Source organism: Canis lupus, chromosome X, assembly GCF_048164855.1.
Source record: "Canis lupus baileyi chromosome X, mCanLup2.hap1, whole genome shotgun sequence".
Classification (NCBI taxonomy): domain Eukaryota; kingdom Metazoa; phylum Chordata; class Mammalia; order Carnivora; family Canidae; genus Canis; species Canis lupus.
In genome coordinates, this window is record NC_132876.1 from 118,790,888 (window position 1) to 118,814,181 (window position 23,294).

The following is a 23,294-nucleotide window of genomic DNA, read 5'->3' on the forward strand; positions in this document are numbered from 1 at the left end:
TAATCCGGGACTACCAGCTCCCTGACCCATTGTGTTCTCTTGCAGCAAATGCATGGGCACTGGCCCAGAGTGGGCGCCTTGCAGGTCAGGCTATTGTCCACAGACCTGCCCAGCTGATCCCCTGGGAGGGGCTCACTACCTTGTACTCCAGAGTTCATTTCCCTGCCTCTGCTCTTCACATTTGTGCAGGTACCTGTATACACAAGTATGTGTGCAGAGCTTTAGGTGTGTCTCCTCCATGTAAGGATGTGCACACAGCTTTAGGTGCATCCTCCATATTGATGGAGCTTTCTCGGGCACACCTTTTCTTTAATTTTTATTCTTCAAGCCAGCTTCCTCTGGATGAGCAGAGGAACTTAACATCCTAAGGATGAATTCAAATGGCCTAGAAGAATCAGAGCGTTGCTCCTAGAAGAGCTAGTTCTGGGATCCCTGGGTGGCTCGGCGGTTTTGTGCCTGCCTTTGGCCCAGGGCGCGATCCTGGAGTCCCGGGATCGGGTCCTGTGTCGGGCTCTGGGCATGGAGCCTGCTTCTCTCTCTGCCTGTGTCTCTGCCTCTCTCTCTGTGTGTCTATCATAAATAAATAAAAATAAATCTTTAAAAAAATTTTTAAAAAAATTAGTTCTGAGCCTCTGCTTGCTATACTTTGTCACTTCTCTTTCATCTTTCAGCTATCCTGAACACAGATGTAGGGAGATAGACACCTGAAATTGTCTCAGGTTTTTCTTCAATCTTAAAAATCTCATCAATGCAAATCATTTGTAGGTCTCACAGTCCCTCCAAGGATGTATATTCTTTTTTTTTTTTTTTTAGATTTTATTTATTCATGAGAGACACACAGAGAGAGGCAGAGAACACAGGCAGAGGGAGAGGCAGGCTCCATGCAGGGAGCTCGATGTGGGACTCGATCCCGGGTCTCCAGGATCACACCCTGGGCTGCAGGTGGCGCTAAACCGCTGTGCCACCGGGGCTGCCCAAGGATGTATATTCTAACATCCAATGGAAAACTGAAAAACAGGTGTCTTTTTGTGATTTTTTTTTTTTTCTCTTTGTGATTTTAGGGCAGTGTAGACAAGCATCAACACAGCACAGCCCTGAGGACGAATCTGGCCCTCTGTTTGGATTTATAAATAAAGTTTTATTGGAACACAGTCATGCCCATTTGTTTATGCACAGTTTATGGCTGCTTTCACCTGGCAGTGTCAGTTTTGACAGGCTGTGTGGTCCATGGAGCATAAAATACTTACTGTAAATGTTCCCTTACGGAAAAAGTTTGCTGACCCATGATTAGACTACTTCTTCCCCCCTTTTTTTAACTTCTTGCAGCTACTCAGACATCTCCAAATTGGTAAGGTTGCCTAGTTGATGGTGAATACTTGCAAAGCTCTGTGTAGATCCATCCATACAGTTGCTCTCCTGAGGAACTTTAAAAGGACAAGTGCGGTGTCCATGGCTGTTACAATGGAATGCACTTCATTGGGAAGGGAGTTTTTTTTATCACTCGCCTTCACCTGTGGGCTCCTGGAAAGATTGCATCTGAGCATGAGGGAGCCATGGCTGCAGGGCTTGTGAGGAGCGCCATCGTGGACCTTACAAGGCCACTCCTGGGCCTGCATCAGGCTCCCATCCTCACCCTCTCACCCATTGCTCACTTTTTGTCCTGTGAGATCCTGGCCCTTCTACTTGTTTCTCTCCTCAAGTCTTCCCAGACCACATTTCAGCCTTCACAGCTGCAAATGAAAACTTCTGTTAGAAGGAAGGTAGTATTTATAGGTGATATTGCGTTCCTTGTGATGGCGAGAAAAGGGGGCATTGTGTTTTTCCTTCCTGACCTTTTTTTTTTTTTTTTTGCATTTTCTATCATTTCCCCCTTCAGGGGGCAGCCCGGGTGGCTCAGCAGTTTAGCGCCTGCCTTTGGCCCAGGGCATGATCCTGGGGTCCCCGGATGAAGTCCCACATCAGGCTCCCTGCATGGAACCTGCTTCTCCCTCTGCCTGTGTCTCTGCCTCTCTCTCTCTCTCTCTCTGTGTCTCATGAATAAATAAATAAAATCTTAAAAAAAAAAAAAAAACCCAGAAGGTTTTTCTGGTTGACCAGCCCATGCATATTAAAACAAGAGTGGTTGCATTGTTATCTTTCTACCTTCTGCGGCCACAGGGGGTGCTCCCTTGTCTGCTTTTCCACCTGAGTAGTCCTCTCTCCCTTCTGCCTTCGATTCTCTCTTCCTCTTCGCCCTTTTTCTGATACAGGATACATTTCTGAGCTGATAGTTCCTACCTTGGCGAACCCACACCTGTGTGTGGCACTTTTTCACTGCATCACATGATTCCCATGATCCTTCAATAGAATTTCTGGTCCTTGGGGTGCATGGACGGCTCAGTCGGTTATGTGTCTTCCTTTGGTTCAGGTCATGATCCTGGGGTCCTAGGGTAGAGTCCCACATTGGGCTCCCCGCAGGGAGCCTACTTCTCCCTCTGTCTATGTCTCTGGCTCCCCCTCCCTACCTGTCTCTCATGAATAAAAAATCTTTAAAAAAAATTTTTTTTTAAATAAAGCCTTACTCCTTCAGTGAGCGCCTCTGTCTCTACTTGAATTGTGTCTTTTTCTCCTTGAAGAGACACAGTGCGAGGACTCCCCCATTCCAGACTGTCTGTTTCTATCTTTTCCTTTTCCCAGCAGGGACCTTTTTAAACCTCCCACAGTGGAATGCCTTCAAGGTCCTCCCAGTTAGAAGACAAATAGAAACATGATTGATCTTCCTTGTTCTTCAGTGATTTATTGCCTTTTCACAGACATAAGCTCTGAGTCAGATTTCCTTTGGGTAGACTGAGAAGTGGATTTATGCATTTCCCTTTTCACTCTCCTCCTCTTATCTCAGCTTCCAGATAAGTCTGTGTATTTTAGGCAAAGCCTTGTTTTCGAGAATGACTTGGTTTTCCTCCCCCAGGTGCCAGCGGGATCTGGAACATGCCATTCCCCACTACGTCACCACATACTTGCCACTGCTGCTGGTCCTTGTGGCCAACCCCGTCCTGTTCCAGAAGACCGTGACTGCAGGTGAGCAACAAACAAGGAAGCACTCTGGGTGCATGGCCGTGGGTATGCCTCCATGCCTGGGGCTCAGGTAATGCCCTGTGTGGTCCTTTCTGGAATTCTCTGGGACAACCGACCTCATTTGTCATCCTCCAGAGACAGAGGGACAGTATGCTTGGAGAAAGCAAGCAGGTTGAATTAATAAAGTGAGCAAGCCTGTGTAATTACGGGCTACACCAGTTCTTTGCCCAAGGTGAATAGCTCCAGGACTGAGGGACTTTACGTTTCCATCTGGGCTCACTGTGGGTCTGCCCTGAGTGTGCCCAACGGGCCCCAGGAGTGCCCTTGGAAAGTCGTGGAGGTCAGAGGAGTGGAAGGAGAGGAATGAGGAGCAGGGTGGGAGGGATGGAGTCTGGCCTGGATTGTGGAGAGCCTGGCTCCTTCCTGTGATGTGCTTGGCCTGTCTTTTCTCAGTCGGGCAGGAAACAGGAAGTGGAGCACAGGAAATGAGTCAAAGGCAATGGTAAGAACTGGATAAGGAGGATGTTGTGAGCCAGCAGAAAGCGCTGGAAAGACCGCTAGGCTGAGGACGGGGACTTCCCAGTCCTCACTGCATCCTCAGGGAAGCATGATGGGGAGCAAGCCTCCAACCTCAAGCCCTGTGGATCTCTCAAGTGCAGAATGAGAAGATGACAATGAAGAAATGCATCTTTTTTTTTTTAATCCCTAAGATTCTATTTATTTGACAGAGTGAGCACAAGCAGGGAAAGCAGGAGGGGGAGAGGCAGACTCCCCACGGAGCAGGGAGCCCAATGCAGAGCTTGATCCCAGGACCCTGGGATCATGACCTGAGCTGAAGGCCGATGCTTAACCAACCGAGCCATGCGGGTGCCCCCAGTGTGCATTATATTTATAATAAAAAATATAAACCTTTGAATACAGTTCTTGAACTTGTAAGATCCAAATAAAATCTGGAACTTAATTAATAGTGAAGCGCCATTGCTAATCCCTTTGTGACAAATGTGAGCCTAGGTGTGTTAAGAGGTTGACATTGGAAGAATGTGGGTTCAGGTCCATAGAAAGTCTCTGTGCTATCTTTGCAGCTCTTGTGGAAGTTGACAGTGACTTGAAAGTGAAAGTTTGAAAACCTGCATTCTCAGCTTGGAAGCTGGGAAGGAGGAATGGCAACACCTTGCTGTGCCTCATGCCCTGCTGCCTTTGTTTACGGGCTTCTATCCTCATGGACTCCCTTCCCTGTCACTCAGGAAATGTAAATAACGAACATCCCATGCACTTATCCTTTTTTTCCACAGTGGCCTCTTTACTTAAAGGAAGACAAGGCATTTACACAGAGAACGAGAGACGGATGGGAGCCACAATCAAGATCCGATTTTTCAAAATAATGCTGGTTTTCATTATTTGGTAACCTTCTATTTTATTTTATTTTACTTTACGTTACTTTACTTTTTATTTTACTTTACTTTTTATTTTATTATTTTATTTTATTATTTTATTATTTATTTATTTATTTATTTATTTATTTATTTATTTATTTTTGAAGATTTTATTTATTCATGAGAGACATAGAGAGGCAGAGACATAGGCAGAGGGAGAAGCAGGCTCCCCATAGGGAGCCCAATGCGGGACTTGATCCTAAGACCCCGGCATCATGCCCTGAGCTGAAGGCACTGAGCCACCCAGGCGTCCCTATTTTATTTTTTGTTAATTGCCACTGGGAAGGGATGTGCAGTCAGCTTGCCATTTCGCTTTTCCGATTGTGACCTGAAAGTTGCAAAGAGAAGAGTCTTTGAAAGGAAATCTTTGTAAGGATGCCAGGGGCCCTTTGAGGAAGTACACATGAGACAGGAAGGCAGGTCCACAGTGTATGAAGTCCTGGAAAGATATTTCCATCTACTCAGATTATATACAAAGCCCTTGGCACAAAAAATCTCGGGTTTGCTTTTGTTACATCCCAGATGTGCACCCAGTGTTTAGTCCCACTGCTAAGGTGAACTCCGAAATAAAGCGCTGGACCAAGCTTTTAACATTTACCCATTTCTATCAGTCTTGACCCCAGGATTCCTGTATTTGACAAGACATAAGCGCCAGAGCATGTTTTTTGGTGTGATGACTCAGGGTGTGGTCAAGAAGCAGAGAGAGTCAATTTTTCTCTCCTCACTTTGCCTCACAATTGCCCGGCATTCTGCCCAAAGTTTCAGGTGGATGCTTTCAAATGGATCGGTAACCAATGCAAAGCAGATGGGAATCAGAACACATTTTGCTAGGGGGGAATCAATACTTTTCCAAACAAGGTGTGCCTTTGTGGTGTTAATAACTTACCTGATAGGAGGAGGTTTGTTTGGATATCCTCCTAGGAGAGACGGAAATTATCTCCCTCTAAAAATACACTCAGCTCATCATTTTAAATTTCGTTGGTCTACCAACAATAACATCCCAAAATTCAAACCTTAAGATAGCAAGAGTTGTTGGGGTCTCCCTCAAAATGTTACATTACTCTTCAAATGAAAAACGAATTTTGGGTTGTTTGACAGAGTGCTAGACCTACCTTACACCTGATGGGGTGTTGAGTGTCAGTCACCCTTGGACAGATTTGTTGATCTCTGCTTTAGACTTGAGACAAGGAGTTACATCTCCTAAATTGAATTCTGGATGCACTGGTTCTTCCTTGCTGCTGAAGTGGATCTTCCTCGTCCCCCAGGACTTGTTGGTCTTGGAAGACACATTCCTTGACCCCTAGCATTTAAAAATTAATTGTATCCCATTGTCTCTTTACCCTGGTTTGTTTTCTTTCTGACAGTTGGTTGCCGAACATCATCAATGAAAGCCTTTTATTCTATCTTGAATTGCAACCAGATGTCAGTGGAAGCTCTCTGAAACCTATCCGAAATGCAGCCAAGACCACGTGGTTTATTATGGTAGGTCACTCTTGATCTTTAATTTTTTTCTTGGAAAGTAGAGGTCGAAAGGAAAAGAACTGCTCTGAATTATGATGTATGAGTTTCATAGGTTCCTTGGTACCTCCATCAGGTTTGGAAATACTAGCTAGCTAGTCCTTTTTTTTTTTTTTTTTTTTAAGTTTTTAAATTTATTTATGATAGTCACACAGAGAGAGAGAGAGAGGCAGAGACATAGGCAGAGGGAGAAGCAGGCTCCATGCACCGGGAGCCCGACGTGGGATTCGATCCTCGGTCTCCAGGATCGCGCCCTGGGCCAAAGGCAGGCGCTAAACCGCTGCGCCACCCAGGGATCCCTAGCTAGCTAGTCCTAATCGTTGTTGGGATCATTATTAAACCGGCATAACTCCCGGTACATCAGTTTGGCACAGCGTATCAGACCTTTCAGGCAGACTCAAAATATCAGGGAATTTAACTCGAGGAAATATTTCAGGCACCCTGGAAGGTACAGCACCTGAAGCCGATCTTGGTCTTGCCCCAGACCAGCCAACCAGGTCACTTCCTAGCAAGTCAGCCCAGTGGGCGTCCCAGTGGACTTTGTGCTCTGATTCCCACCATATCGCACTGAGTGACCCATGTCGTTTTGTCCCGCCTCCCAGGGAATACTGAATCCAGCCCAAGGATTTCTCTTGTCCTTGGCCTTCTACGGCTGGACAGGATGTAGCCTGGATTCTCAGTGCCCCAGGAAGGAGATTCAGTGGGAATCAGTGACCACCTCTGCTGCAGAGCAGACCTCCCTGTCCCCAGAGGGCTCCCGCAAATGTCCCCCCTCTGGCAAGGTGGCGCGTGTTGGCGGGCACAATTCCGACGAGGCGCTCAGCATGTTGTCTGAAGGTAAGCCCTGTCTGCCGAGGCAGGTAAATTGTGGAGTCCCAGGGCATGCCGGTAGGCCATTATCGAACCAAGGAGGTGACATGGTGTGGGACAGGTGTCATCACACTTATGAGAGTTACGGTCACTGACATGGAGGCTAATCTGGCATGTTGTCACCCACGTCTCTTTTTAATATTTTCATATATTTCATCTGCCGGTTAGTTACTGAGCACCGTAGCCTTGTGTGATTGTAAGGGGTGTCCGCCTTGGCTGGGTGGCTTCATGCATAGGAGATCGGTGGTCACTCCAAACCGGTTCCAGGTACAGTTCGGTTTGCCCAGCTCATGTGGGGCCTTTGCAGGTAAAAAGCCAGTCCGCTGGTGCTGACTCTGCGGATCTGTCCTTTTCATTTAATGACTCCAGTCCTGTGCTTTTCAGACTGCTCTGTGGTCATCAAATTGGGTTCCCGGGAACCCTGATGTGGTCCTTTAGACATCTAGGAAATTATTCAATTCCAAAATTTGCATGAAAATCCGTGGGAGAAATTGTACATAGTGAAATGTGTTGGTAGCCAAATACTAACCCACCCAGGCCCAGCAACCTGTTAACTTGTCCTACCAGTTAGCTGATGTGTGCATGGAGCGTGGAGTAACATTCACCTTGGTTGAAGTGAGGCCTAACCTGAGGTGGGAAGATGAGCTAGCTAAAAACCCTACATTTTCAGCTCCTTAGCCATGTGAAACTGAATTTCCTGGATAAGGTGCTATCAGATCAAAGCACAGGAAAGGTTAGCTGTTCAAGTGGTGGCTATAATTTTATGGTAGTCCATTGGTTGTGGGTTTTTTTTTTTTTTTTTTAAGATTATTTTAAATTTATTTGTGCGTGAGAGACACAGAGAGTGAGAGAGGCAGAGACACAGGCAGAGGGACAAGCAGCTCCCTGCAGGGAGCCCGATGTGGGACTCGATGCTGGGACCCCCGGATCACGCCCTGAGCCAAAGACAGACACTCAACCGCTGAACCACCCAGGCGCCCCTCCATTGGTTGTTTAAAAAGGAGCCGGAGTCAGGTGAAGAGAGAATGTTGAAGAATGTTGACTGAGTATGTTCTGGGACATAGAAGCTTCTCCACGTTTCCTCCTGCTGACATTCAGGACTAGCAGCAATGCTCCTCTCCTCTGTCAGCCTCTCGCCCCCTCTACTGTGTCTGTCTTCTGAGCAGGTTTCTCCTTCTCAGCACTGTTGGCATTTGGGGCTGGGGATGCCTTGTCCTGAGGGCCGGCCTGGGCCCTGTAGGATATGGGGCAGCCTCTCTAGTCCCTGCTCACTCGGTGCCCGTAGCACCTTCCTGATTGTGACACCAGCGCTGTTTCTAGACATCAACAAATATCCCCTGGACGCACAGTGCACCCAGTTTGGAACCAACGTCTCAGGATAATTAGGCGGTCCGAAAGCTTGGATCCAAACATTGGCTTCCCCAGCGTGTTGTTTGAGCTAAATGCACACACACACATACACACCCACACACATGTGTGAAGCCAAAGACAAACACCACACAATCCAGACAACTTTGTACGGAAATAATGCTGGAATTTGAGAGCAGGGAAAATATACAAAGGCTAATTGCAAGTGACTTTAGAGGGTTTTTTTTTGTTGTTTGGTTTGGTTTGGTTTTCCATTCCTTCAATTCAGAATACATTAAAGCGGGGTTTGTTTTCAGGTGACCAGCTTGGTCTATTCTTGGGGCCAAAAAATACAGTGATGAATCGATGGATTAAATCCCTGAGATGGGTATTGTCTGGTTGTAATTGGAAGCCTCGAAGAAAAACAGTCTTTCTGGTGAAAGCTAAAAGACAGGGACTGTGCATTTATCGGCCTTCTATCTGGTCTATCTAGACTTTCTATCTAGCAAATCATTCATCAAGGATGAGAGAACCACCAAGTGGAGTTGCTGTTAGCCTGCTACCACCTGGGGAATGAGCCAAAGAATTTTCCCTTCATCTATTCGGTTTTGCTTGGTTCCCAGCCTAGTGTTTCCAAGTGGTTGGGCCCATCTTTGGAAGTCAAGTTAAATGTTAGAAATGACAATAAGAACCATCCCAGTGTGCCCCTGCCCCGGTCGTCACCAATGACCGAGATCAGTGAGTGTCTCTCTGCTTTCGTGCCCTCAGCTCGCTGTCACGCAGATCTGCCCCCAAGGTAGGAAATATCCACACAGGGCTTCTCAAGAAAGCAAAGGCAGCCTGTAGAAAGCTGGGCCTGGATCCCTCACGGCTGCTCTCTCTCAAACTTTCCTTCTGTTCCCCTTCCTTGTGTCAGCCCTCAGCAAGGCTGACGTAAGGGAGGAGTTCGTGGCCCTGCTGGGGTGCCCAGGGGCTCAGGCGGTGAAGAGTCTGCCTTCAGCTCATGAAGGGATCCCAGGGTCCTGGGATCGAGCCCCACTTCAGGCTCCCAGCAGGGAGCCTGCTTCTCTCTCTCCCTCCGCCCCTTCCTCTGCTTGTGCACACTCTGTGTCAAATAAATAAAATCTTAAAAAAAAAAAAAATCTCCCTGCATGGAGCCTGCTTCTCCCTCTGCCTGTGTCTCTGCCTCTCTCTCTCTCTCTCTCTCTCTGTGTCTTTCATGAATAAGTAAATAAAATCTTAAAAAAACAAACAAACTTCGCGTTGGGGCAGTTGCACAGGTACGGATGTTGGCATTCCCTAGTGAGGTGCCTCACACTTGTAGCTGAAGAGAAGATTGGCCCTAGTCACATGTAGGTGTTGTCTCCCTCCTATGCTTTTTGTTTGTTTGTTTTTTAAATTGAGACATAATTCACATACTATAAAATTCATCCTCCTAAAGTGTACTTTAAACTTCACTGGGTTTTAGTATATTCATAAAGTTGTGCAGCTAATTCCAGAACATTGTCATCACTTTGAAAACAAGCCCTGTACCTGTTTTCAATGCCTTCCCATCCCTACCTCTCCTCAACCACTAATCTGCTTTCTTTCTCTGTAGATTTGCCTCTTCTGGAGATTTCATCTAAATGGACAAATATTTGTCTGGCTTCTTTCACTTAGCATCGTGTTTCAGGGTTCATCCACGTTGTAGCTTGAGTTAGAACTTCCATCTTTTTTTTTTTTTTGGACATTTTATTCATGAGAAACACAGAGAGAGGTAGAGACACAGGCAGAGGGAGAAGCAGGCTCCCCGCGGGAAGCCCAATGTGGGACTTGATCCTAGGACCCCAGGATCACAACCTGAGCTGAAGGCAGATGCTCAAACGCTGAGCCACCCAGGTGCCCCCAGAAGTTTGATCTTTTTATGTCTGAATAATAGTGCATTATATGGATAGAGCCATAGTTGGTTCTGGTGATAGTGACCAGTGACCTCTCACAACCCTGCCAAGCCTTGTGCTGGGAGCCGTGTGGAGTGTGGGGACCAGAGCCTGCAAACCTGGATCTCAAGGGTCTCACAGTCTGTTCGACAAAAGAAAATAGCTAGGAATAGGGGTACCCGGGTGACTCAGTTGAGTGTCTGACTCTTGATCTGGGTTCAGGTCATGATCTCGGGGTTGTGGGTCAAGCCTTGTATATGGCTCTGTGGTAAGCAGGGAGCCTGCTTGGGATTCTCTCTGTCTCCCTGTGTCTCTCCTTGCTCATGTTCACTCTATCACTCTAAAAAAAAAAAAAAAAAAAAAAAAAGCTAGGAATAGAATAAGCTATGGAATTGCCAGTTTGAGAAAAATTTGGAGGAAAAAGAAAGCATATAAGGAACACTTCTGGAGAAAAACAAGGAATACAGTCAGTATTTTTGATTGTGGAAAGAATATCTATAATAATAGGAGCTATTGATTTAGAGCCATAGTGATGTATATCAGGCTTTTTTTTTTGAGGAATTTTGTTTTTTTTTTTTGTTTTTTTGTTTTTTTTTTAAAGATTTTATTTATTTATTCATGATAGTCACAGAGAGAGAGAGAGGCAGAGACACAGGCAGAGGGAGAAGCAGGCTCCATGCACCGGGAGCCGGATGTGGGATTCGATCCCGGGTCTCCAGGATCGCGCCCTGGGCCAAAGGCAGGCGCCAAACCGCTGCGCCACCCAGGGATCCCTTTTGAGGAATTTTGAAGCTCAGAGTAACTTTGCAAACTTAACCACTGTCATCTGCAAAAGTATATGGTTGAGGTGCAAGTGAGGTGGCAGTTAGGCTCTTTGGTTTGTATCTGGTCATCCTTGGAATCTTTTAAAATTGGTCCTTAGATCCAGTCTGGGACTTTATATAGTAATCCTGTGCAGGACTTTGCTAAGAAGAAGAAAGAGGGACTTCATTCAGAATTAAATCACTTCAATGTTTTGCTGCCGAGGACACTTTAGCATGTTTGTGAAGGTCTTCACATCAGACTTTTGGCTGGCTGTCACCACCACTGCCTTCTGGGGACAATTTCAGGATTCTCTCTAAGTCTTAAGTGGTCAGTGTGTCTCTGGGCCCCCTCCTCCCCATGTGTGTTTTCTTTCTTGCTATCTCAAATAAATAAAAGCTTTTTTTCCCCTTTCTTTTAAGGAGTTCTCAATCTGGATCCTTCAGTGCATATATTGAAACAGAACGTAGAGTTTACTTTTAACCTTTCACCATGCAGGTGCAAATGAAGCCCTTAGTCTTTTTTTTTTTTTTCTTTTTTTCTTACTTATTACAACTCCAATACAGTTAACATACAGTGTTCTGTGTCAGGTGTACAATATAGGATTCAGCAATTCCACTCATTACTCAGTGCTCACCATGATAAGTGTACTCTTCATCCCTATCACCTATTGCACCCATTCCTCCACCAGCCTCTCCTCTGGTATCACCAGTAGTATCACCCTGTAGTTAAGAGTGTTTTTTGGTTTGTTTCTTGTTTGCTTGTTTTGTGTCTTAAATTTCACATATGAATGAAATCATAGGGTATTTGTCCTTCTCTGACCGACTCACTTTACTTAGGACACTATACTCTCTAGCTCCCTCAATGTTGTTGCAAATGGCAAGATTTCATTCTTTTTTATGGCTGAGGAATAATTTGGTTGTGTGTGTATGTGGGTGTATACACACCACATCTTTATCCATTCATCTGTCAATGGACACTTGAGCTCCTTCCATAATTTGACTATGATAAATAATGCTGCAGTAAACATAGGGGTGCATATGTCTTTATGAGTTAATGTTTTCTTAATCTTTGGGTAAATACTCAGTAATGGAATTACTGGATCATATGGTGATTCTGTTTCGATTTTTTTTTTTTTTATTCATGAGAGACACCGAGAGGCAGAGACATAGACAGAGGGAGAGTTAGGATCTTTGCAGGGAACCCGATGTGGGACTCAATCCCAGGACCAGCATCACTCCCTGAGCCAAAGGCAAACACTCAACTGCTGAGCCACCCAGGTGTCCCTATTTCTCAGTTTTTGAGGAACTTCCATACTGCTTTCTCGAGTGGCTCCACAGTTTGCATTCCTACCAAGAGTTTGCATGCGGATTCCTTTTTCTCTATATACTTACAACACTTGTTTCTGTGTTTTTTATTTTAGCCACTCTGACCAGTGTAAGGTGGCATCTCCTTGTGGTTTTGATTTTCATTTCCTTGACGATGAGTGATGTTGAGCATCTTTTCATGTGTCTATTGGCCCTCTGGATGTCTTCTTCGGAAAAATATCTGTTTATGTCTTCTGTCCATTTGTTTAGTCGGATTATTTGTGGTTTTGGTGATGGTTTATAAGTTTTTTATATACTTTGGATACTCACTCCTTATTGGATATGTCCTGTGCAAATATCTTCTCTCATTCAGTAGGGTTGTTTTTTAGTTTTGTTGATTGTTTCTGTCACTCTGCAGAAAATTTTTTTTTAAGATTTTTCATTTATTCATGAGAGACCAGAGAGAGCGAGAGAGAGGCAAAGACACAGGCAGAGGGAGAAGCAGGCTCCATGCAGGGAGCCCAACATGGGACTCGATCCGGGGTCTCTAGGATCACACCCTGGGCTGAAGGCGGCACTAAACCGCTGAGCCACCCGGGCTGCCCTGCAGAAAGTTTTTATTCTGATGTAGTCCCAATAGTTTATTTTTGCTTTTGTTTCCCTTGCCTCTTGACACATATCCAGAAAAATGGTGCTGGACGCCTTTGGCTTGGATCATGATCCCAGGGTTCTGGGATCGAGTCTTGTATCAGGCTCCCAGCAGGTAGCCTGCTTCTCCCTCTGCCTCTGTGTGTCTCTCATGAATAAATAAATACAATCTTAAAAAAAAAGAAAGAAAGAAAGAAAAATGGTGCTATGGCCAATGTCAGAGAAATTACTGCCTGTTGTTCTCTTGTTGGATTTTTATGGTTTCAGGTCTCACATTTAGGTCTTTAATCCATTTTGAGTTTATTTTTGTGTTTGGTATAAGAAAGTGGTCCAGTTTCATTCTCCTACATATTGCTGTCCAGTTTTCCCAGCACTATTTGTCGAAGAGACTGTCTCTTGCTCATCGTATATTTTTTCTTCTTTGTCGAAGATTAACTGACCTTATAGTCAATGGGTTTATTTCCGGGCTCTCTATTCAGTTCTGTGGATCTGTGTTTCTGTTTTTGTGCCAGTATCATACTGTTTTGATACTATTAGTATATCTTGACATCTGGGATCGTGATAGCTCCAGTTTTGTTCTTTTTCAAGATTGCTTTGGCTATTCTTGTGTAGTTTCATACTAATTTTAGGATTATTTGTTTTAGTTCTGTGAAAAAAGCTGTTGGTATTTTGATAGGCATTGCTTTAAATGGGGTAGTAAGGATATTTTAGCAATATTTGGTCTTTCAATCCATGAATATGGAGCATCTTTCCATATGTTTGTGTCATCTTTAATTTCTTTCATCAGTGTTTTATAGTTTTCAGAGTACAAGTCTTTCACCTCTTCGGTTAAGCTTATTTCTAGGTATTTTATTATTCTTGGTGTAATTGTAAATGGGATTGTTTTCTTAATTTCTCTTTCTGCTGCTTCATTATTAGTATATAGAAATGCAATGGATTTCTGTATATTGATTTTGTAGCCTACAACCTTACTGAATTCATTATCAGTTCTAGTAGTTTTTTGGTGGAGTGTTTTGGGTTTCTACATATAGTATCTGCACATTATGAAAGTTTTACTTTTTCCTTACTAATGTGGATACCTTTTATTTCTTATGTGATTGCTGTGTCCTAGGACTTCTGGTATTATTTTGAGTAACAGTGGTGGGAGTGGACATCCTTGTTTTGCTCCTGATTTTCAGGGAAAAGCTCTCAATTTTTCACCATGGAGTATGGTGTTAGCTCTGGGTTTTTCATATATAGACTTTATTATGTTGAGGTATATTCCCTCTAAACCTACTTTGGTGAGGACTTTTATCATGAATGGATGTTTGGCTTTGTCAGATGCTTTTTCTGCATCTGTTGAAATGATCATATGGTTTTTATCCTTTTTTGTTGTTGTTGTTGAAGTGATATATCCCATTGATTGATTTGCAAATATTGAACCATCCTTGCATGCCAGCAATAAATCCTATTTGGTCATGGTGAATGATTTTTCTAATATATTGTTGGATTCTGTTTGCTAGTATTTTTTTTAGGATTTTTGTATCTATGTTATTTAGAGATGTTGGCCTGTAGTTCTTTCTTTTTGTGGTGTCTTTATCTGGTTTTCATATCAGGGTAATTCTGGCCTCAGAGAATGAATTTGGAAGCTTTCCTTTCTCTTCTATGTTATTCTTCAAAAGAGTAGCTATTAACTCTTCTTTAAATGTTTGGTAGATAGATTTTGCCTGTGAAATCTAGTACTAGACTTTTGTTTTTTGGGGAATTGGTTATTGACTCATTTGCATTATTGGTAATTGGTCTGTTAAATTTTCTGTTTCTTTCTGATTCAGTTTTAGGAGGTTATATGTTTCTAAGAATTTGTCCATTGCTTCTAGGTTGTGCAGTTTGTTGGCATACAGTTTTTATTTTATTTATTTATTTATTTTTTTTAAGATTTTATTTATTTATTCATGATAGTCACACAGAGAGAGACAGAGAGGCAGAGACACAGGCAGAGGGAGAAGCAGGCTCCATGCAGGGAGCCCGACGTGGGATTCGATCCCGGGTCTCCAGGATCGCGCCCTGGGCCAAAGGCAGGCGCCAAACCGCTGCGCCACCCAGGGATCCCGGCATACAGTTTTTAATAATAACCTTTAGCCTTTATATTTCTGTGGTGTTGGTTGTTACTTCACCTCTTTCATTTCTGATTTTGTTTACTTGAGCCCTCATTTTCTTTTTTTTTTTTTTTTTTTATGAGTCAGGCTAAAAGTTTATCAGTTATTTGTTGATCTTTTCAAAGAACCAGCTCCTGGTTTCATTGATCTGTTCTTTTTGTTTGTTTCTATTTTGTTTATTTCTGCTCTAAATGTTTGTTATTTTCTTCCTTTTGAATTTGGGTTTTGTTTGTTCTTTTGGAAGCTCCTTTAGGTTTATTTTTTTTTTTAATATTTTTATTTATTTATTCATAGACACAGAGAGAGAGAGGCAGAGACACAGGCAGACTCCATGCAGGGAGCCCGATGTGGGACTCGATCCCGGGTCCCCAGGATCACACCCCAGGCTGCAGGCTGCACCAAACCACTGCGCCACCAGGGCTGCCTGCTCCTTTAGGTTTAAGTTTAGGTGTTTATTGGAGACTTTTCTTGCTTCTTGAGGTAAGCCTTTATTATTATAAATTTGCCTTCGGGGATCCCTGGGTGGCGCAGTGGTTTAGCGCCTGCCTTTGGCCCAGGGCGCGATCCTGGAGACCCGGGATCGAATCCCACGTCAGGCTCCCGGTGCATGGAGCCTGCTTCTCCCTCTGCCTGTGTCTCTGCCTCTCTCTCTCTCTCTCTCTCTGTGACTATCATAAATAAATAAAAATTAAAAAAATCTTTAAAAAATAAATAAATAAATAAATAAATTTGCCTTCGGAATAACTTTTGGTGCATCCAAAAGATTTGGTACCAATGTGTTTTCATTTTTGTCTACATGTATTTTTGATTTTTTTCTTTGATTTCTTGGTTGCCCCATTCGTTGTTTAGTAGCATGTTATTTAATCTCCATGTATTTGTGCTCTTTTCAGATTTTCTCTTGTGGTTGATTTCTAGTTTCATAGTGTTGTGGTCACAAAAGATGCATGATACAACTTGAGTTCTTTTTAAATTTGTTGAGGCTTGGTCTGTGGCCTAAGATATGGTCTCTTCTAGAGAATGTTCCATGTGCATTTGTAAAGAATGTGTATTCCACTGTTTTAGGATGGAATATTCTGAACATATCTCTTAGTTCCACCTGGTCCAGTGTGTCATTCAAAGCCACTGTTTCCTTATTGATTTTCTCTTTGGATGGTCTATGACTCTTTTCCCTTTGTAAAAGTTGACTTTTAAATCACAGCATTTTGGCTGTTCAGGGCTCTTATGAAGCTTTCTCCCAGTACCCCAACCTGTCTTTATACATTTTTTTTTTAGGATTTTATTTATTTATTCATGAGAGACACAGAAAGAGAGAGGCATAGACATAGGCTGAGGGAGAAGCAGGCTCTATGTAGGGAGCCCAATGTGGGACTCAATCCCAGGACCCCAGGATCACACCCTGAGCCAAAGGCAGATGCGCTTAATGGCTGAGCCACCCAGGTGTCCCTATACATTTTCCTACATTTCTTTTTCTTTCTTTTTTTTTTTAAAGATTTTATTTATTTATTCATAGACACAGAGAGAGAGGGGCAGAGACACAGACAGAGGGAGAAGCAGGCTCCATGCAGGGAGCCCGATGTGGGACTAGATCCCCGGTCTCCAGGATCACACCCCAGGCTGCAGGCAGCGCCAAACTGCTGGCTGCGCCACCGGGGCTGCCCTACATTTCTTTTTTTTTAAACTCCTGTTCTTATTTGGGCTTATACCCATTAACCCAACTGATAAGGAGGAAGAAAGTAGTAGTTAAGGCCAAAATAATGTTTATCTAAAGAATGCCACTTAATAAATCTATTAACATATGTTTTATCACTACATATTCATGTATATCTATTAATCTGTCATATATGTTTTTCATTAAGTGTATTTTATCATTTGTTCTAATTGTGAATTTACTCTTACCATAAGCTCATTTATATTTTAATCAGTGTGAGTAATGAGAAAGAATAGTAACCAGACCTGTGATCTTTACTTCTAATCTAATCTGTTACTGTCCTTGTTATGATAACAATATCACCCTCTCTCTTCTACTCACATGCTAACCCCTCAGAAGATGCTTCTTTTTTTTTTTTTTTTTTTTTTTTTTTTTTTTTTTTTTTTTTTTAGAAGATGCTTCTTAAGTAAACCTGTTGCTGTTAACACGGAGTAACAATATAGAACGTTCTTTACAAGCAGAGACGACATGTTCAGAGCACTTTCTTCTTGGGAACAGCAAGTGGATTCCACAAATGCTGTTTGGGGAGGAGGCCACCTCACCTCTCCTGTGTCTCCACTGAGGCCCTGAAGCTCCTCCCACTTCCCACTGTATGACATTGAGATTGTCTGAAAGCACCTTTGACCAGAGTGTGTATACTGCCAGTATTGCTATGCATTCCATTCTCCATCTGGCATTCATACCTGATGTTTGAGCCCTTGCACCTGATAAGTGACCATTGGTCACTTGTAACAATGTTAAATTACAGATTTTTAATGGAAAATCGGTGGCAGCTCATGGCTAACTAAAGGCCTAAACTGAAAAATAAGAGTAATTAGTTATAAGATTTAAAGAATTCTTAGTAATGTAAGAATTGGGAGCTATGTCAGTGATATCTCAGTTAAAGTTGGGAAAAAGAAGAGTTTGGATCATCAGCATTTTTTTGTGTAAGATTGTGTAATGAATTATGCTCCCTGTCTTTGAATCATAGCAGCACTTGTTAAGGTTATCAGAAGCTAGGTGACATATGAGCTAAGTATAAGGAATGGACGAGCCATGCTGGAGCTGTCACTGACCTCAAGGAAGGCTTAGCGCAGCTGGCCTCAGAACTGTTCAGTTAGCCTCGTCCAAGTAAGCTGACAACAAGGCCTTCTAGCAAATCTCACTTAGTATTTGTCTACCTCTAATAGGGTGCTAATGATGGTCCTTTTTCATAAGATTGAATAGATCTGTATGCTGTGTACTTAAGTAGTGCTAACATTCAGTCAATGCTAACTCTAGTAATAACACACCATCTTACGTGGTTGTAGTTTGAGGGGAGAATGGGGAAATATTTGTGAGGAGTGGCATTCAGAAGCAAGACACGAGAATGAAAATTTCTAATCTGCATCTAAAATATCAAGGCAGTTTAGTCTGGGCTAAAGGGAAAGAGCCCAGGGCAGAGTGATCCCTTGCAGCAGACTCTGGTTATTTTACCCCAGGCGATGTGCTGCTGCCTCTTCTAATGTGGTAATTTTAGGATTGAGCTCTGCCTTAGTCTTGGGCTGTCTCCTTACTCCTCCCCCGGCCCCCCAGCTCCTTTGATACTGGTGTTTTTAGGAACCAAGAGGTATGCGTAACGCAGAATATACTGTTGGAGAGAAAAGACCCAGAGATAGAATTCAAAGCAGTTAACACAGTTAGCTTCTGTGTTTGTGCTGTTGTGGTGAATTGACTTACTCATCATGTTCTGAAGCATCTATGACTTTAGGATTCACTCCAAGGCCAGTAGGCTCACCTTAAACCTCCATTAGTATCTGATGTGGTGTTGGGCACTTACTAGAAACTTAACTTCTTGGGATCCCTGGGTGGCGCAGCGGTTTAGCGCCTGCCTCTGACCCAGGGCGCGATCCTGGAAACCCGGGATCGAATCCCACGTCAGGCTCCCGGTGCATGGAGCCTGCTTCTCCCTCTGCCTATGTCTCTGCCTCTCTCTCTCTCTCTCTCTCTGTGTGACTATCATGAATAATAAAAATTAAAAAAAAAATACAGTAAAAAAAAAAAATAGAAACTTAACTTCTAGAAGTTAACTGAATTTGATCTTCAACAAAGGTTTTTTGGTTTGTTTTTGTTTTTTTCTTTTAAGATTTTTTCTTTCTTTCTTCATGGGAGACAGAGACAGAGAGAGAGGCAGAGACACAGGCAGAGGGAGAAGCAGGCTCCATGCAGGGAGCCTGACATGGGACTCCATCCCGGGATCCTGGGATCACGCCCTGGGCCAAAGGCAGGTGCTCAACCGCTGAGCCACCCGGGCGTCCCACTAGTTAAGGTTTTTAAGGGAGACTTGGATTTGCTTAAAAGACTCCTACCCAGTGCATCAGTGTGGGAGAATTGGTTTGTTGATCGTCCTTTGTGGCTCTGGCAAGCTTCCACTGAGGGGATCTGTATGTCATCTCCTAGGACAGTGTTATGTAAGATACCATCTTCATAAGGAATTGGAATTTCCCTCAGAACTAAAAGTCAAGAAAAACTTGGTTTTTATCTTATGAACTCCAGAAAAACTTAAAATACTTTCTCTTAACGTGAGTTTTAAATGGTTTTAGTCAAATGGTCAAGTCTCTCTGGGCCTCTTTTAACCAGGACACGTTTCTCAGAAGGTATGAGTTTCTTTTTTTTTTTTAAGGGATGAGTTTTTAAGTCTGTTACTACCATGGGCATTGGGGGGGAGGGGCAGAAGGCGGTGTGTGTTTTTCAGGAGCTCGCTTCACCAATGCCGCCGAGGTCAGCCTGGATCAGGTGCCCCCGCGCTGTAGGAGAGGGTCAAGGAGTGTTTCTGGTGGGAGGGGTGGGTGCCTGGGCAGAGCAGGAGGGGCAGGCCAGAGCGGAGCTCAGGGGTGGGGCCCTGGTGGGAGGGGCGGGGCTCTCGGGAGGGGCGTGGCCAGAGCGGAGCTCAGGGGTGGGGCCCTGGTGGGAGGGGCGGGGCTCTCTGGGAGGGGCGTGGCCAGAGCGGAGCTCAGGGGCGGGGCTCTCTGGGAGGGGCGTGGCCAGAGCGGAGCTCAGGGGTGGGGCCCTGGTGGGAGGGGCGGGGCTCTCGGGAGGGGCGTGGCCAGAGCAGAGCTCAGGGGTGGGGCCCTGGTGGGAGGGGCGTGGCCAGAACGGAGCTCAGGGGTGGGGCCCTAGTGGGAGGGGCGGGGCTCTCGGGAGGGGCGTGGCCAGAGCGGAGCTCAGGGGTGGGGCCCTGGTGGGAGGGGCGTGGCCAGAGCAGAGCTCAGGGGTGGGGCCCTGGTGGGAGGGGCGGGGCTCTCAGGGGAGGGGCGTGGCCAGAGCGGAGCTCAGGGGTGGGGCCCTGGTGGGAGGGGCGGGGCTCTCAGGGGAGGGGCGTGACCAGAGCGGAGCTCAGGGGTGGAGCCCTGGTGGGAGGGGCGGGGCTCTTGTGGGAGGGGCGTGGCCAGCGCGGAGCTCAGCTGAGCTCAGGGGAGCTCATCCGCCATGCCACTGTACGTCCCACAGTCCCATCTTATGGCCGCCATGTCCCCGTGTGTCCCACAATTCAGTGTTTCAGCCAGCCTGGACAAAGTGTCCCACAATTCTGGTGGAAGTGTCCTTCCCTGGTGGAAGGGGCGGGGCTCTTATGGGAGAGGCATGGCCAGAACGGAGCTCAGGGGTGGGGCCCTGGTGGGAGGGGTGGGGCCAGAGCGGAGCTCAGGGGTGGGGCTACAAGGAGGTCAGGTATAGGGCCCTGGTGGGAGGGGCGTGGCCAGAATGAAGCTCGTGGGTGTGGCTGGGGCAGGATGGTAGGGGTGTAGCCCTGGTGGGAGGGGCGTGGTCCTGGTGTAGAGGTGGGGCCCAGGCTGGGCAGGAGAGGCGTGGCTAGAACACCCTTCCCACAATACATTGCTTCCCCTACTATTCCCCACCCCTTCCACAATCCACTGCCTCTTCCACAATACTGTGCCTCTCTCACCAGCTCACCTTTCCCATAATCCCATTTGGCTTTTAACATTCCCTGCCGCTCCCACGTCCTTGCTTTTCTCACAATCCATTATCTCTCTGCCATTACCCGTCTCTCCCACAGTGCATTGCTTCTGACACCTTTCCCACAATCCAGTCTCTTGCCACAATGCGCCATCTTTCCTATAATCCCTTGCTTCTCTCCCAACATGCCCCAATGCTCCCAAAATTCAGTTTTCCGGCAGTCATGTTCCATCTTTCCCACAATCCATTGGTTCTCTCAACATGCTCCTAGGTCACACAATCCATCTCTCACCCACCATACACAACTTTCCCACAATCCGTTGCTTCTCCGAGCATGCTTCTCAGCTCCCACAATCCAGTCTTTCAGCCGCCATGTGCCATCTTTCCCACAAGCCAATTCTCGGCCACCATGTGCCAGCTTTCCAACAACCCTTTGCTTCTCCAGCATGCCCCTGTGGTCTCACAGTCCATTCAGCAACCATGTACCATCTTTCCCACAATCCCTTGCTTTGCCCAGCATGCCTTTTAGCTCCCAAAATCCAATTATCCACAGTCATGTTCAATCTTTCCCACAATCCATTGCTTCTTATAGCATGCCCTTTAGTTTGCATAATCCTATACTTGGGCGGCCGTGCTACATGTTTCTCACAATCCATTGCTTCTCCCAGCATGCCCCGCTGCTCCCACAGACATGGCCACCATGCCACTGTACGTCCCACAATCCCATCTTACGGCCGCCATGTCCCCGTGTGTCCCACAATTCAGTGTTTCAGCCAGCCTGGGCAAAGTGTGCCACAATCCTGTGCTTCTCACAGCATGCCCCACAGCTCCCACAATCCTATAATTCATCGACCATGTGTCTTTTCCACAATCCCTTGCTTCGCCCAGCATGCCCCATAGCTCCCACAAACATGGCCGCCATGCCCGCGTGCATCCCACAGTTCAGTTTTTCAGGCAGCTTGGGCCTTGTTTCCCACAATGCATTGCATCTCCCAGGTTGCCCCACAGCTCCCACAAATATGGCCGCCATGCCACTGTGCGTCCCATAATTCAGTCTTTCATCCAGCATGGGCAATGTATCCCACAGTGCATTGCTTCTCCCAGCAGGCCCCACAGCTCCCAGAATACTGTATTTCAGCAGCCATGCCTCCTCTTTCCCACAATTCCTTGTTTCTCCCAGCATGCCCCTCAGCTCCCACAGACATGGCCACCATGCCACTGTACGTCCCACAATCCCATCTTATGGCCGCCATGCCCCCGTGTGTCCCACAATTCAGTGTTTCAGACAGCCTGGGCAAAGTTTCCCAGAATCCTGTGCTTCTCCCAGCATGCCCCATAGCCCCCACAATCCTATAATTCATCGGCCATGTGTCATCTTTTCCACAATCCCTTGCTTCCCCCAGCATGCCCCATAGCTCCCACAAACAATGCCGCCATGCTCCATGTTTCCCACAATCCATTGCTTCCCCCAGCATGCTCCTCTGCCCCCACAATATATCCTTTTGGCCACCATGCACTTGTACGTCTCACAGTCCTATCTTTCAGCCATGCCCCTATGTATCCCACAATCCCTTGCTTCGGCCACCATGCCCCATAGCTCCCGCAAACATGGCCGCCATGCCCCCATGCATCCCGCAATTAAGTTTTTCAGCCAGCTTGGGCCTTGTATCCCACAATGCATTGCATCTCCCAGGTTGCCCCACAGCTCCCACATATATGGCCGCCATGCCCCCGTGTGTCCCACAATTCAGTCTTTCTGCCATCATGGGCAATGTATCCCATAATGTGTTGCGTCTTCAGCAGGCCCCACAGCTCCCTCAATCCTGTATTTCAGCAGCCATGCCTCCACTTTCCCACAATTCCTTCCTTCTCCCAGCATGTCCCACAACTCCCACAATCCTATAAATCATCGACCATGTGTCTTTTCCACAATCCCTTGCTTCGCCCAGCATGCCCTATAGCTCCCACAAACATGGCCGCCATGCCTCCGTGCATCCCACAATTCAGTTTTTCAGCCAGCTTGGGCCTTGTATACCACAATGCATTGCATCTCCCAGGTTGCCCCACAGCTCCCACAAACATGGCCGCCATGCCACTGTACGTCCCACAATCCCATCTTATGGCTGCCATGCTCCCGTGTGTCCCACTATTCAGTGTTTCAGCCAGCCTGGGCAAAGTGTGCCACAATCCTGTGCTTCTCCCAGCATGCCCCATAGTTCCCACAATCCTATAATTCATCGGCCATGTGTCATCTTTTCCACAATCCTTTGCTTCACCCAACATGCCCCATAGCTCCCAGAAACATGGCCGCCATGCCCCCGTGCGTCCCACAATTCAGTCTGTCAGCCAGCTTGGGCCCTGTTTCCCACAATGCATTGCATCTCCCAGGTTGCCCCACAGTTTCCGCAAATATGGCCGTCATGCCCCCGTGTGTTCCACAATTCAGTGTTTCATCCAGCATGGGCAATGTACCCCAGAATGCATTGCTTCTCCCCGCAGGCCCCACATTTCTCACAATCCTGTATTTCAGCGGCTATGCCTCATCTTTCCCACAATTCCTTGCTTCTCCTAGCATGCCCCTCAGCTCCCACAGACATGGCCGCCATACCACTGTACGTCCCACA

General features: G+C 45.9%; 1 protein-coding gene across 7 annotated transcripts in view; it reads left to right on the plus strand.

Moving 5' to 3' along the window:
* GPR143 (G protein-coupled receptor 143) overlaps positions 1 to 23,294 on the plus strand; it is a 52,025-nt gene that overhangs the window by 13,946 nt on the left and 14,785 nt on the right. For 3 of the 7 annotated variants that reach the window (XR_012026082.1, XM_072815352.1, XM_072815351.1), the window contains exons 5-8: positions 2,948 to 3,057; positions 4,347 to 4,455; positions 5,852 to 5,969; positions 6,608 to 6,842. Coding sequence is in view for 6 of the 7 variants with exons in the window: in XM_072815352.1 (XP_072671453.1) it covers positions 2,948 to 3,057; positions 4,347 to 4,455; positions 5,852 to 5,969; positions 6,608 to 6,842 (572 nt within the window). In the remaining variant the exon portion in view is untranslated. Of the gene's footprint in view, positions 1 to 2,947; positions 3,058 to 4,346; positions 4,456 to 5,851; positions 5,970 to 6,607; positions 6,843 to 7,681; positions 9,365 to 9,819; positions 11,386 to 17,129; positions 18,736 to 23,294 lie in introns of those variants that run through there. The other 4 variants (XM_072815350.1, XM_072815353.1, XM_072815354.1 and 1 more) reach the window with 4 other exon arrangements.